We start from the raw sequence: 16,004 nt of genomic DNA on the forward strand, positions 1-16,004 counted from the left end.
ATGATTCTTCTTGGCTGCTTTGTGGGCGGTATTGCAGCCAGATATGGGATTGGGTGTACACAGCAGAAACCAGGCAAAACCAACCTTTTTAAGGTACTATAGAAACCTGTTAGATCCTTTTTTAATTCCTACCACAAAAAATAACTGCTGAGGTAGACAGTTGGGCTTGCACTCCCTCTCCGCAGGAGTCTTAGGAGAAGTGACAGGCTCTCCAGCCTTACCATAGAAAAGCAAACCAAACGGAAGGAGAGTTCGTCCTTCCCTTCAGGACAAAGATTCCAAATATTGCTTTCCTCCTCATTTTGGAGCATATTTAATTCCAGCAGGATCAGAAACTGAAAACTGTGTTTTTTCAGACAGGGTGTTGGGCTGTCTCTGTCTCTCTCCTGCTTGGTTTCACTAATCAATCTCACTCTATGCTTGCATCTATAGGCCACGATTTACCATCCAGCAGTACTGTTTTTCACTAATGTTCTCCATTTGGGGCTTCCAACAGTTTCTGCTTTCCTGATTCCATGGAAAGAAAACATCCTTGGCTGTGAGCCGGCCGTGCACTCTCACACCGCTATTCCATGGCACGACCTTTCTTTTCCAGGAGCACCATGGCTTCCTCACTGTGTCATCAGGCTCTGGAGCAGCAATGCTTTGCAGCTCTCTTGTGAACCACTTTGTGAATAACTGATCACCTGTTTTTGTCAACCACTAATGTTTTCAAATAATAAATGTGCATGCTTTAGGCATCTTAAGTGTAAATAAATGCATTAATTTAATACACCAGCTTATTGCACACAGCAAAACCACTTCACCAAACTGTTTTTGCTCAAGACAGACATGCAATAGAAGCAACATCGCCCACCAGCCTGGGGACAGAGAGCACATTCAGCCTCAGGGGAGGCCAAGAGGGAGATGACACAGTAGAGTACCCAGCAGAATGTTTTCCTGCCTCTTCAAGAACACCTAAATGGTCTCCTTGAGGCAAGACAGCAGCTGCTACCAGAACAAAGCCACATGAGCCTCTTCAAGTCTCCTCCATCTCCTCTCTCCATTAACTCGATTTATGAGGGTGCTTCAGGGAGCATTCAGGGACCAGGCCTGGAAGCAGTAATTACTCTGCTGTCACTGGTTTAACGTCTTTACTCTCTACTTTACATATCCCACAGTCTCACTCTGACCTTGTGCGTGCTTTAAATGAGGGAGTGAATGCATCGAGTTCAACCATTTAGAAAGGAAGAAAATTTGATTCTTTTTTCAGCTGTTGGTCCCTTCACAACGGCTTCACCTCAGATCAGGGTAGGACAGACTCTGGATCTGCCCAGGATCAGTGACAATTTTATGAATAAACAACACAACAACACAGCCAGCTAAAAGTGTGTGGTGCCCCATCCTCATGAAACAGCCATGGACAAAAAATTTGGCAGCACCTTTGCCAACTTCACAGTAGCAAAGATTCCTTTCCTTTCCATTAAGGTTTTTCCTAGGCTCCTTGGCAGGCAAATTTTTCAGTCATTTGAACATGACAACGGGAGGAGGCTGCTGATGCACAGGGATTGAGTTGGACCAGTGACAGGTATGACATTATGCACAACTAGACACGTTTAAGGAAGAACACAGATATCAGAACACCAAACCTAACAAAGGCAGGAAAGCTTGGCCACCATACTTTTCCTGACCTCCTTCAGAAAGATGTTCAGAGCCTACGGCCAGCTGCTGAGAAAGCGTCAGCTCATCTCTAAAGTTCAGATAAATACAGAGGGCCAAAAAAATCACAACTGCTGTGTCATAAAAAGAGGTTTGTGGGATTAAGTGCATCTGTCCCGTGGAAGGTTTTGTAGATCGGTGACAGTATTCTGCATTTGCACAGTGGTCGGTCACAATCTGTTTATGGAACACGTCAAATCCCACTTCTTTCGTTGAAGAGAGGGGCTGCTATGTTGTATACAAGTTATGATTTCTCTTTGGATTTTTTAAGCTTGGACACCAAGAATTACAGCTTCTCTAGACAGCATACAAGAAGAACCAGCCTAAAAAAAAATAAAATCATTTTCCAAATAGTTAAAACCGTAAGCATTGTTTTTCTGGCAGCTAAAATTGGAGTGACTAGTACAGCTTGATTCTTCAGGGCAGCCTGACACTGAGGGAGGTCACCACCATCATTTACCAGGGATCACATCATGCAGTGCTACAGCTGAGAACCTCCAAGTGCTTTCCTCCTTCTCCTGGCACTACTTTGGGTTTTTTTTCCTAGATGTAATTTAAGGCAACTGCTTTACACCCAGGTTGCAGTTTCTGCTAAGAATTAGGATTCCTGTGGCCCCCTGGTCCCTGGTCTCTTCTTCTTTCACAGTGGGATACCTGCCACTGCAGGCAAGAAGCCTCCCCACTTCTGGCCTCATACTCAGCTTCTCATCCTGAAACTCAGGTTCTTGCCACTCAGAAAGAGCACCTGATGATGAAGTCAGATTTGACACTACTGGTCTCGCCTTTCTGAGCACATGAGAAAAATTCAAACAATGAGCAAAGTTTTTCTTATTCAGCACGCTAACGTCTTTCAGTCCCCAGAATGAAGTGCCCGATTTCCTTCTTGGTCCTTCTTGGGATCAGCGCCTCCAAACCATGCCTGTTCAAGCTTCAACATAACCAGGAATCCTGCCAGCACTGCAGCCTAGGTCAGCTTGTACTGTCACTCACGACATACATGTTTGCGTAGGAGTGATGACAGAATCAAATCTGACAAAATTCGTATCAGAAATCTTGGCAAGAAGTAGCTGCCAAACATAATTTTGGGAACATATAGGGAAGGCATGAACAACCCTAGCCTGGTGAGTAACATCCTCCTTGGCAGTCAGCAGCAGTCAGGCTGGTGCTGGAGCTGCTAACAGCTGATTGCAAAGCTCCTTGAGAAGAACAGAAATACACAGCCAAGCGATGCCAGCCTGGGGTGTCAGAGCACAACTCACACAACCCAGCCGCGTTTCTAAAAGTTCAAGCTCCTGGACTGTCTGTAAAAATCACGGTATTTTGCTTTTCATTTAGCAAGAGCAAGCTTCCTGCACTTGTGGCAAAAGACTTGAGATATTTCAGGAGTTCCAGCTGTGAGTGAGCCAGAGTACACCAGAAGAGCTTCTCCATCGGGAGCAGGGCAAAGCCTTTTGAGTTTTAAGGCAGTTCTATCCCTTTACAGCGTGCAGTTCCCTTTTGTCATCACTTTTGACTAGGCTTTTTTCCGTACAAGCTCTTTTTTTTCGGACAGCAAGCGGCCGAGGCAGGCTTCCCACCGCAGCAAGGGCCAGGCTGCCGCAGGAGAGCGGCCACCCCTCTACCTGGGGCCCGGCGGCACGGCCGCAGGGCGGCCTGAGGCGAGGCCGGCCCAGCCCAACGGCCCGCCGCGCGCCCCGTCCCTCCGCACCCCACCGCGCGCGAGGCCCGCCCCGCTTCCGTCGCCTCCCCGCCGCGCCGCTCGACGACCCGCGGCCGCTCCCATTGGCTGTTTCTTTTACCGCGTGACGCGTCGCCGGGCGGCGATTGGCCGCGGCGCTGCGACGGACCGGAGGCGGCAGCACTCGTCTGAGGGCGGGCGGGAGTGGGAGGGACAGCCGTGCGGTTGCCGTGGTGACCGGGCGGCCGTGCCCGGAAATGGGAGGGCGCCGGGGAGCGCCCGGGGAGCGCCGGCGGCCGGCAGGTACGTGTGCGTGCACGCGCGAGCGCGGACGCACGCGCCCCCGCCCCCCTTCGCCCCCCCCCCCCTCCCCCGCATCCCTCGCGGCGGCCGCCGGTTGTCGGGGTGATCGCCCTCTTAAAGGGCCCGCGGCGGCGGCTGCCCCTCGGCGCGTGTCGCTGGCGGGGCCCGCGGTGCGGCCTGCGCGGGAGGGATGCCCGGGCCCGGGCCCGGGCCCGGGGACGTGGGCGGTGCGGGGCCCGGGGGTCCTCGTCGCGGGCGGCCGCAGGCGAGTGATGGCGCCTTGTGGTTCCCCTGGCAGGATCGGGCCCGGGATGGCAGCCGGGGGCCCGGCGGGGGGGGCTCACAGCATCTGCATGGTGTCGGACTTCTTCTACCCCAACATGGGGGGCGTGGAGAGCCACGTGTACCAGCTGTCGCAGTGCCTCATCGAGCGGGGCCACAAGGTCCTGGTGGTCACCCACGCCTACGGCCGCCGCAAGGGCGTCCGCTACCTCACCAATGGGCTGAAAGTCTACTACTTACCCCTGAAGGTAATGTACAACCAGTCCACGGCGACGACGCTCTTCCACAGCCTGCCCCTGCTCAGGTACATACTTGTGCGGGAGAGGGTCACCATCGTCCACGCCCACAGCTCCTTCTCTGCCATGGCCCATGACGCCCTCTTCCACGCCAAGACCATGGGGCTGCGGACGGTGTTCACGGACCACTCCCTCTTTGGCTTTGCGGATGTCAGCTCGGTGCTTACCAACAAACTTCTGACCGTGTCCCTGTGCGATACGAACCACATCATCTGTGTCTCCTACACAAGTAAGGAGAACACGGTGCTGCGAGCAGCTTTGGACCCTCGGATAGTCTCTGTCATCCCCAATGCTGTCGATCCCACCGACTTCACTCCAGACCCATCAAGGAGGGATGACAGTACAATAACAATTGTTGTTGTCAGCAGACTTGTTTACAGAAAAGGTAATGGGGGCTAAAATGTAAGTTTATTTTGGTTATTTTTTTCTCTAGGCTATGGTAAGAAAGGTCTTGGTTAGGTACTGCTTACACTGTATCTGTGGTATGGATTGGATTTTAAATGGGAGTTGTAAGGTGACGGTTCTGAGCTTTTGTGTCTGTGCATTAAAAAAGAAGAAATGTATGTTTCAGCGTGCACCTGTTGGGTTCAGAAGTGTATTTCCTCTGTAATACTGAAGATATTGAAAATTGAAATTTGTAAAATGGAAGGTTTGGCTTATATTGGGGATATGATTTAGGCCCTAATCTATATATTGTTAGAAACGTTTTAACTTTTTTATTTAATCAAGCAACAGCAACTTAAGTGAATTTTTTTTTTATTTGTCTCCTAATAGATCACAGGTTGTGTTTTTTTCAGAATTTTGTGTTCAGCAATGTCACTGTCTTCAAGAGACTCTTTTTTTCTTCTCTCGAATAGAGTTATAGTAGTAGGCTACATTGTAAGTTCTAAAATCAAATACAATAACGGCTTGCCCTAAATTTTGTACTCTTAGGTATAGATTTGCTTAGTGGTATAATTCCTGAGCTCTGTCAGAAATATCCAGAGTTACATTTCTTAGTTGGAGGAGAAGGACCAAAACGAATCATACTGGAAGAAGTCCGGGAAAGATACCAGCTACATGACAGGTTTGTTCTGTGCATGTCTATGACCCTTCAATGTACTTTAGGGGTGGGGAAGACAACAGCAACACCCTTTCTGCCTGCCCTTCTCCCCCTAAAAAACAACCCAAACCCCAAAAACTTGAGGCTGGAGGAGATGAAAACTGTTGGAGGCAAGGCAGACAAGCCAGACACTAACTGAAGACTTAGGGAGTTTGACTATGATCCTGCAAGTTAATTCATAGAAATAGACCCTGTATGAACCTTCACTTGAGTCAGAGAAAAGCTGACTTAGGCATAAATTTATCATATTCCTCTCTGAAACTGTGTTGCTTGGATCACATGTTACCATATGGCATAAGGTGTTAGACAGCTAGTTCGTGTCACTGCTGCTTGTGAGGATGACTGCTTGTAATTACTTTATTATTTCAGTATGAAACTCTTCAGGGTAGTGCTTATGTAGTATGTGTTCTTGGGTACTACAAACATGTTCCATTGGAGCTACTGTGTTACCAAAATGTTTCTGTGATATATATGCATTTGTGTATTTTGGTGGGGTTTTCTTGTTCTAAGACAGTTTTATGTGGCAAGGACAAGGTTCTTAATTTTCCATTTCCTTTTCTCTGTTTTCTGTTGCCTGTTCTGTACTTCAGTCAGTAATTCCTCTGGATGGACAATAAAATTGTTTGTTACTATCAGTCTTATTTCACCCTTTTCTGTTTCCCAGTATCTCTTCAAAATAATAGGTTCTGATCATTGTATCCTAAATACTTCCCCCCTCAGACTTTGAGATTGATCAGACCTCACACTGAAAATTCAGATAATACATCTGAACAAAGAAAGGATGACAAATATTAATAATTAACTGCGTGAAGCCGTGTTCTCTTACAGAACTAGAAAGCTCAGTAGGAATATTTTGAACACAGTTGCCATTAAAACAAACAGAGCAACTTCTCCCCCCAACTTTATTTTCAGGAGTTTCTTTTAGTGTGAAAGTAAGAAACAGGGTCTTCTATTTCTTCATGGCTGGAGAAGTTTAGAGAACACGGAACAAACATATCTGTGTTCCTTCTCTCGCTATGTAAGTGTGAACCATGGGTATGTTTTTCAGAATATGTGTAACATTATACAGTATTATTACAGTCCACATCTAGTGTTTATCTAATTTTTTTTTCTTATATGCAGGGTACGTCTCCTAGGAGCCTTGGAACACCAGGATGTTAGAAATGTTCTAGTCCAGGGGCATATTTTTCTCAACACTTCCCTCACTGAGGCCTTTTGTATGGCAATTGTAGAAGCAGCAAGCTGTGGTTTACAGGTAAAAAAACCCCAAAAAACAAAAAACCTCCACTATCTCAAACGCACATAGCTAATTTAAACAAAGTTCCTGATTAAATAATATGTGCTTATAACATTTGATTTTATCTGAGACTCTGTCTTTACAAAGGTGAGAAAACATTATCCCCATTTACAGATCACCTGGAAGCTAAGACAGAAGGGTTAACCAAAACTGCTTAAACTCCCAGAAGAAACTTGTGCAGAATTGGGAATAAGGTGTAGAACTCTTGGTTCTTTGAACTAACCAGACTGCCTCTCCAAAATGCTATTTTGTATGTACTCCTTTGCAGAGTTTTGGTTAGTTGATGTCCATGAAGGTTTACTGTGACACTACTTTACGAGGAGTTGCAGAAAAATGGCTCATGAGCATGGGTTGACTTTGGTCAGTCAGGAATGCTGAATTACTGGACTAAACTATTGAATTAGAACTGTTTTCTTCCTGCACCAAGAACTGACATTTATTTTCATATATTAACTGAGGATGTATTGGCCTTACCATGTAGACATTCAAGATAAGAGAGGGAGAGAGATAAAGCAGTAAAAGCCCTTTCTGGGTAATTTACAACTCAAATTGACTAATAAGTTAAATCCACAGATATAAAGAACTGAGATTCTCACTTTAAATCTAAACAAACTTTTTAAAAATACAAACTGATGAGAATATCTAATATACAAGAAGTAGAGAAAATGTGAGGGATTTTTTTTACCTCCGGTATCATTTGACAGTAGTTACTACCTAGTTGTGGCAGTTACTCCCCTGTCATCTGTTTTCTTCTCTAGAGGTCGAGAAGTTCTGCAGTTTTTTTATTGTTGCCTGCTGTTTAGAGATGATTGCATAATGTGAGTCTTAGTTTCTGATTTCCCTTTAAAAACAATAATTCAGATTAAAATTACTGAACTTCTAAAGAAATTCTTGTAAATCTTCAGTAGCGCAGAAAGGATCAGCTGAAGGTGGATGTGGTAAAACTGTCCTCTGCAAGTAGAGGTAACAGTTTTCATGAGGGACTGTAGAGAACAAGTCCAAAATCTGGTTACACAGATTTAGTTGTGTACTGTGACAAACACCTTTAGAGAAGATGTCTCATAAACCTCATATTAGACCGAGTCTTCTGTTTTACCATGCTATCAAAGAATCATTCTGAGCATCATTAAAGGTAATCTGCTATGCTGGGTCTTTTCTAGGGCCCAGACCTTTAGTTTGCATACAGGTAAAATTCCCAAAGCATAGTATCGGTCTTTGCCTTCATGGCAACCACTCATTGTATTATTTTTTCCTAGTCATCTTAAGTGCTGCATCTAAACAGTGTAATAGCGGTGTCATCACTATTATGTTGTTATGCAGCATATGTGCTATTTTGTTTCTTTCAAAGGTGGTGAGTACAAGAGTTGGTGGGATTCCTGAGGTGCTTCCAGAAAATCTCATTATTTTATGTGAACCCTCCATGAAGTCTTTGTGTGATGGATTAGAAAAAGCTATTGCCCAGCTCAGATCAGGAACGCTACCATCTCCAGAAACTGTTCATAGTAAAGTAAAGACATTTTATACATGGAGGAATGTAGCAGAGAGAACTGAGAAAGTATGTATAACCCCTTATTTTAAATTCTCTTAAAGTATATTTCTGAAACAGCTGCTTCTTTGAAACATTACTATGTACATTCTCTGTTTGATCTTTCAGTGTAATTTTTCAGTGTGTTTCCTGTCAAACGCACATGGTTTAAAAAGGTTCAGAAAATACTTTTTTTCCCAAAAAATATATCCCTAGATACCTGTTTTTTTCCTACTTGCTTTTTTTTCTATGCCATAACTGATGATAAATATTCTGAAGAACAGCCTAGATCTTTAGTTACATTTCTACTCATATACTTCACATTCAGTAACTTTTCTGGCATACCTGGAAAACATGCTGTATAAGATGTGTGAAAATGAAAAGACAGAGTTCATGATGAAGTTTTGTCTGCCGCATGCTAACAAGTGGTTTGAAGTTATGAGAGGTAGTCTAATGCCAGTAGGCTGAACATAGCTGAAATTACATAAGCTATGGATGTAATGAAAATAAATTATCACACTTTTGAAATGGTATTTCAGAATTAGAACTGCACTTCAGCATAAAAGCTCTGCTCTTAATGAAGAATGTTAACTGCAATAATGTTATAAACACTTGTGGAGATCTGTCGCTTCTGACTTCAGCCCCTATGTTTTAGGAAAGAGAGCAGCTGAATCACATGCCTCTTAATTACATTGTAGTGTACTCAGATATATATCTCTTATAAGTCTCCTTGAAGTATCATGTACAACCAGTTTATTTTATCATTTTCAAGTACTGTCTGTACAATTCAGTTTATGATTTGTAACTACAAGCAACATTTCGGTTTCCTTTATAGCCCTTTGCTAAAAAAAAAATTAAAAAAAAAAACAACTCTGTGAAAGAAAATGTTAGTATAACTGGAAGAAGTATACATGGAACTTACGTTGTACAAAAGACAGTTGTTTGTTAGCTCATTGTTAAGTTTCAGATGAAGTCTGTAATGCTCTCAAGGAAAAAAATCTGTATCCTTTAAGCCTTTTTGGAGTTGTGGGTAGTGGGTATTTATGTTTCTGTCCTATGAAACACAGGACTATTTTTTTTTAAGTGATTGTGGTTGATATGTATATTAAGTCACTAGTAGCATGTATTTACTTTTCACATTCATTGAATTTTAATAATTTTACTAAGAAATACTAGTGTTTATTTAAATAAAAATCAGTATCTTATTATGATTTGCTTGATTGTTCAAATACAGAGATTTGGAAGATTGCCAGCTCATCTATGAGTTCATCCATCTTTGTGTTGAAAATCTAGTAATTGCACGTTCAGACTCTTTTCCTATGACTGGTGTGAATATGAGATTAGAACCCATTCAATTAATTAAAAAAATCCAACCCTCTCTGTATAACATTATATGAGAGACAAATTATGCAGCCTTCCTATTTAATACTCTTGAGGTCTGTCAAAAAAATAAAACACTTCTTTTGCTTTTTCTCCTTAAATAAATTAATGAAATTTCTAGAACAGTACTCATAAATCAACATTTAAAATCTGCAAAGCTTTTTTGGGGTAATATTTGTCCCATCTAATAGTTAGGAACAGATAATTTATTTTGCACACTGACAACAAAATACTGCCTGATTTTTGAGGTAGAAGCAACATCATTTTAAGATCTTACTTTCTGTCTCTTCTTCTTTTAGGTGTATGACAGGGTTGCAGATGAAGTGGTTTTGCCAATGGATGAACGACTTCACAGACTAATGTCTCACTGTGGCCCAGTGACTGGGTGTATTTTTGCTCTTTTTGCTGTTCTGAACTTTCTTTTTCTGGCGTTTCTGAGGTGGATGACTCCAGATTCCATTATTGATGTTGCAATAGATGCCACAGGACCGAAAGGTGCATGGACTAAACAGTACTTTTTGGGGAAAAAAGGAAGAGTTAAAGAAGAACTTCCAAGCTCCTAAAATGCTCAAATGGAGAGGGGAGATCGCATCAGTCACTAAAGGTTTTAATGCTTGCTCATAGAGACATTACTCTGAAAATTCTTCAGTTTCTTTCTGAAGTTCTTGGAAAGAAACTTGGTTAAATGTGCTACCTCAATTTAGGATTGTGTTTTAATTTTGCTTTGGATTCATGCAAATTTATGGACATCTCTTTTGCACTTAAAGCAGGGAGGCGAACATGGGTTTTTATATGTGTCAAAAGCCTTTGAGACAAAAATGCAAGATTTTTCTGAACAACTTGACTATTACAGAAAGTGACTGTAAACTTTAGTCATATTTGGGAAAGCAAAACACAAAAATTCTTAGCTTACTGTCGTCCCTGCTAATTCCTGATATTTACTGTGATTTTTAACTTGAGGCCTATTTAAAAATATTTAATGAAAAACCCAACAAACCCCACATTTTCTCTCCTAAGATGAGAATGGCACTTGAAATTAGTCATGAAGTCCATTACCATGGAAATTTCAGAGTCTTAGTTCTAGTGGTTGTGTCCTGGTGACAGTGTTTTGCCTGCATAGCGTTATTATTTTGCAGTTATTTCCTAGTCAAAATTGGATCATCCTGTTGCTAAATCAAAACTCCATAATGAATTTTTGATATTTTCAGAGGTGCTAAATTTGTCCTGTTCACTTACATGTGTGAAAGTGATGTAAAGCTTGTGGCATTTTTTTTAAGTACATAGCTGAAGAAATTACATTATTTAGAGATAATGCAGCCTTCAGGAACAGCTCAGGCCTGAAAACTCCTCCAGCAGACTATGCCAAAGTGTGTAGTAACGTGTGCGCGCACACGTGCGTGAGAGAGAAAACTGTGAAGGGCTTAACAAGCACCAACGTGCTCACTCGCTTGCTCTCCCTTCCCACCCTCCATTATATTTTTTTTTCCTTTTTTTTTCTTTTTCCTTCCCCTCACTTATGACCAAAATGGCATTTCTGTCCATCTCTGGGAGGGACAGTTTGTAGTGTGTGTGATTTCACCTAGACCACATCAGAGACACTGTCAGACAGGTTCTGCAAGTGAAATCTTGGGAAGGTGCCCCTTAAATGGAAATAACCAATAGGTATGCTTTTCATGGAGAGGAAAAAAAAGGGATGGTCCTTGCATCTGTTAGCAGTCCTAAGTAATCTATACCTGGGACAATAGGCTGCACAACATAAGAACAAATGTGTGAGAGGAGCTGTTTATCTCATTTATGTCAACCACCTCTAATAATGCACTGAGTTAATTTCTTTTTCAAGCATCACTGAAGACTAAAAATCTTATGATTTTATGACTCTTGAGTATTATGTAGTGTTGGATACTGTATTAATATTAAAACTGTGCAATATGAAAATACTGTTTTCAAACCCTTGAAGGGCAGTATTTAAAAGACAACTTCTGTCAATATCATCTTGTTTGTGTAGAGATGTAGTTACCCTAACATCTAGCATTTTATAATTTCTTTGAACATATTTTCAGGAAACACAGAAAGGTAACATGAAATAAATGCCATATACAAAGTCTATTTTCTTTTACTAGAATTTTTCACAGTTTATATGTAACGTACAATAGGCATTGTTTTACAATTTCAATTTTTCAAACTGCATTAGAAGTGGAGGTCAGCTAAAATGGCACCACACAGATTATGGGTAAAGGGGTGGAATTACAGTAATATTTTACTTTTCAAAGTTACTTTTTTTTTTTTTCATTAATATGTGGGAACATACAATTAGAAAGTACAGAAATATACTCCATATTGCTGCTTCCCATCACTGGTGGTTGGACTTCTTATGAGAAAGATTATTAAAAATCATTCTGCACAAGCTGCCACAAAAATTTAATCTATAACTGGTTTAACTACAAATATGCTGTTTCTCAAGTAATGCAACTTGTATTGCACATAACTCTCCATGGGACTGATTCACTTACCAGCCTTGTGTAGTGGAGTCAAGGGATAATGTCACTGAATCACTCGCGATTTTAAAAAGCATCAGTGGGTGAAATGGAAAAGTTTAAATAAAATAATCACAATAATAAAAAACTGAGCAGAGATAATGAGTGTATTTTAGGAATATGTATTTAGAAATTAATAAAATAACTATTTAAAAAATCTAAAATGTTTCAGTTGTGCTTGTAGGTAACATTTGATGGTTGTGAAATACTAAGGAAATGTTACCAAATAGAGAGTGATACTGAGTAATGTCTTGCATAGAGCAGAGCCTCCTGTGTGGAGGAGGAGGGAACACCCAAAAACCTTCTGTATAAAAGGTCCCGCCCTTTCATAGAAGGGACCATTGATCTGCAATGAAATTCTGTCCCACAGGCACAAGGAAAAATTGTGTTTCCAATACATTATATGCAGACACTGTGAATTAAGGTATAGACAGTGTGTTGATAATTGAAAATTGTGTGTTAAACCAGAACAAGTATCAAGTAAAGTGTGAACGTGAGATTCGTCTTTCAGGTTGTGTTTTAGGGGATGTGGATAGATCTGTAAGAAGGTAAATACATTTTGTGGTCAAGTTTTTCTGCATCTTTTTAAAATAAACTTATTTTTTCCCCTTTTGATATTTATTTCTCTTTGCTAGTCCTTTTTTTTTATATGTTTAGGCTTATAAACAAATAGTTATAAAAGTGCATATTTTTGATGCTCCAGTAAAATATAGACTTTATGTAAACAGATGCAAGAAAATCAATCTCAAAAGAAAATGTTTTTACAAACCTTTTTTAAATCAAAAAATATTTAATTTTTTTAATGTTTGATTTGCTGTCATTAAACTACTCTCATCATATTTGCTGTACATCTTTTATGACAGTAGTGCATTGACTTCCGCAGTTTTTCCTAATTACTTTTGCATTGACATAGTCAGATAAAAGGTGGATATTTTTTGTTAAGGGAACAAAATTATATATACGTAGTTATATGTCTGAATTTACTGTTGTACTGAAATTACGCATTTTTCTTGTAAACTTAACAGGTAGATTGGGTTGTTTTCAGATTCTGTCTTCAACACTGGCATAACTTCTGGAGATGATATTTGTGCAGGATTTACTGATAACTGTGCATAAGCTGGTTATCCTAGTACACGCTAGTTCTTTAAGCTGGTTGTTTAATTGGGAGTGAGTGATGGCATGCAGCTAGAGAAGGAGTCATCGCCTGCTAGCACAGGCATTGGAGGCAGATGGGGAAATTAATTGCCTGCTGGAATTTGCTGTCTTACTGCCCAGGCAGCAGCAGGAGTTTAGATAACAAGACCTTAGGTGGTGGATAGGTGAGATGAATCCCACATCTGCTTGTGTGAGAGCAAGCAGTGAGTCACCGTATACATCCCTTTCTCAAAGCCAGGAGGAGTGTTGTAAGTGTGCTGACCTAAGGAGGCAAAAATGAGGCAAGGCTTGTATGGAAAGTAGTGTCATTTATTAGATCAAACTGCTAGAAAAGAAATATCTAGGCTCTCCAGTACATTTTTGTTCTGATCTCTTCCCTTCGAGATAAAGAGTTTTTTGTCTCCTTTTTTTTCCCCCAGTTGTCTTACTTTGTATATATTTGATATTCAAACTCTCAACAATATACATTTGAAATACACTGCTGTAATTCAAAGAGTGTCTAGCATAAGAACAAACCAATACCTCTTTTAATTTATTTGAGAAGAGGATCCCTCTAATCTTTATTTCCTTGCCAAATTCTTCAGGTCACATCTGACATTTCTCACTGTTGGCTAAAGTTAAGGTGAACCGTAGTGAAAATCAGGTGAATTCTAAGCTAGACTGCGTTTTCTTTTGTGCTTATTCCTTACATGATATATTAAGGATATTATTATTAAGGATATTATAAGGATATTATTATTGTTAAGGATATATAAATATTGGCTTTCCAGTTCTTTGAAGGATCTAGCTAAACTACTATTCATTCACCATCTCATAATTTTATTGAAGCATTAATATATTTTCTGGATATTTTGATTTGACATTTTAGTAATTACTCTAGCTAAAAGCTAGAGTGATTCATGGAGTAGCTTGAGCATCCTGCAGAAGTCCTCAATAAGGCATGTTTTTACTACGGAGGGCTGACTTGTTCACTCCAGCCTATCAATGCGTAATCCAACTCATTCAACTCACAAAGATGCTGCCGAAGACAGCGAGGGAGGAAAGATGAGATTCCTGTTTCTTCACTGTCGTTGCTCTTCCGTTGTGTTATATCTGTTCTCATGCCTACGTTATGTTGCTTACCTTTCTTTAGTTTCAGAAATACCAGATGTTTCCAAGTGTTCACACCATATCTTGCTACAGCTTGCCTGACTACCACCTTCGCCAGTATTAATACTTCCCATCATGCCATTCATCCATCTTCCCATTGGTGATTTTTTTTTTTAATCCACCGCAGTCATTTTCCTAGTGTTCTTGTACATTAAAAGCAGATTAAGAGATTACATGAGCTTTTCTCAAATGACTCCATCATTTAATTAAAATCTTTAGTTGTCTTGTTCTGAAGCCAGGAGGGTGATTTTGCTACTGCACAAATGGAGCCTTTCCTTCTGGAAGAGTCATGTTCCTGCGACTTCTACCAAGTGGTCAAAATTTGTCCTGGTTTTTTAGACCACCTGGAGAGCTCTTCAGTATTATTGGAATTTCACCTTCCTTTAGGGATAAGAGAATTTCAGTGAAAAACACCTGATCTCCAGTTTCTTGTATTTTCCTGAGGGTTGTGGACTTGCACAATTCTATCTACTGTTTGGCAGGCTGATTGTGAAAGATCAATGGATCTCCTTTGCAACCAAGTCTGTTTTCTGGTCTTTCTCTTAAAAGATGCTGCTCCTTATTGCTTACGTCCTATTGAGTGCCAGTTTTGTAGATCCTACGTGAGAAAGATTTCTCCATCATTTAGGCTGACCTTTTCTTTGTAATGATCTTAATTTTTTTTTGTTTTTCTTCTTTTTCTCTGCATCCTATATTCTGTTCTTTACACCTTTTGCTATTCCTATGGCTTCAGGAGGAGTGTTTTCATTATCTCGTATTTTTCTAGGGCTAACTGATCATCCCTTTTTTGGTCCACCTTTTTTTTGCTAATTTCTTCTTTGGTGTTTCCCAGTTGAACAAACTTAATTGTTTTTCTCTGGTTCCTTAACTAAACTACTTTTGCCATGTAATCCGAGCCTTCAGTTGTCTTGTCCTGTGGCAAACAGTATTAAAGTGACTAAAAATAGGCAATTTTCCTCTTTTTGATTCATAGGTGTTATAGTTTCTACAGGTGTATTATATTACTGCGGAAGAAAAGGTATACGTATTTATGTAAGGTGTTAAGTTATTGGTAAAAATGTAATATCTTGGTTTAATTCAGAATTTTAGAAAAATTGGCTCACTTGAAAAATGAAAAAATAGCTTGGGGTGTTTTTTTCAGTCTGTCTGCATGTATTTTTTATAGCATTCTAGTGCACCTGGGAGGGCAGAGTGCTGAAGACAGCAAGGTACTAAGCCAGCTGTATTGCTACAAAACAAAACAAATTGCATCTAAAATGTCCAGGGAAATAATTTGCTGTAAAATTTCCTTGTGCATATCCACCATCTCCTTGAGATCTCTAGGAGATGGGAGGCATCCTGCTCTTTCCCTTGACAAGTATGTAAATTGAAGGGTAAGAGAACCTGGGCAAGGAAGGGATTCAAAGAAAGAAATAAATCTCCCTCTTGCTGTGCATACAGGAACACAGGAATCAAGAAAAGTTTAAATGAAAAGGAATTGGGGTATTCTACACAGATTCAATTAAATACATGCAGAAAAAATATTCTGTTCTCTATGGAAGCCATGTGCCTTCAGAAAGAAAAAAGGGCACTTAAAGAAAGGGTGCATCTTCTTCATGTTTCAAA

At 40.6% G+C, this 16,004-nt stretch overlaps 1 protein-coding gene across 1 annotated transcript; it reads left to right on the forward strand.

Moving 5' to 3' along the window:
- Positions 1-4,025: 4,025 nt before the first annotated feature.
- On the forward strand, positions 4,026-12,637 carry PIGA (phosphatidylinositol glycan anchor biosynthesis class A). Its single transcript, XM_068425268.1, has 5 exons — positions 4,026-4,642; positions 5,191-5,323; positions 6,482-6,614; positions 8,005-8,211; positions 9,861-12,637. Exons 1-5 carry the CDS (start codon positions 4,033-4,035, stop codon positions 10,122-10,124), a joined length of 1,347 nt encoding a protein of 448 aa, XP_068281369.1. The 5' UTR covers positions 4,026-4,032; the 3' UTR covers positions 10,125-12,637.
- The last annotated feature ends 3,367 nt before the right edge of the window (positions 12,638-16,004 follow it).

The sequence above is a fragment of the Nyctibius grandis genome, chromosome 2 (genome assembly GCF_013368605.1).
Source record: "Nyctibius grandis isolate bNycGra1 chromosome 2, bNycGra1.pri, whole genome shotgun sequence".
NCBI lineage: Eukaryota > Metazoa > Chordata > Aves > Nyctibiiformes > Nyctibiidae > Nyctibius > Nyctibius grandis.

What these genes read in the sequence shown, in the direction of transcription:
- PIGA (XM_068425268.1), top strand. Translation starts at nt 4,033, where the DNA reads ATGGTGTCGGACTTCTTCTACCCCAACATGGGGGGCGTGGAGAGCCAC. An exon ending in CAGACTTGTTTACAGAAAAG is followed by an intron (nt 4,643 to 5,190) that starts GTAATGGGGGCT and finishes TTGTACTCTTAG; the next exon opens with GTATAGATTTGCTTAGTGGT. An exon ending in TAGCAGAGAGAACTGAGAAA is followed by an intron (nt 8,212 to 9,860) that starts GTATGTATAACC and finishes TTCTTCTTTTAG; the next exon opens with GTGTATGACAGGGTTGCAGA.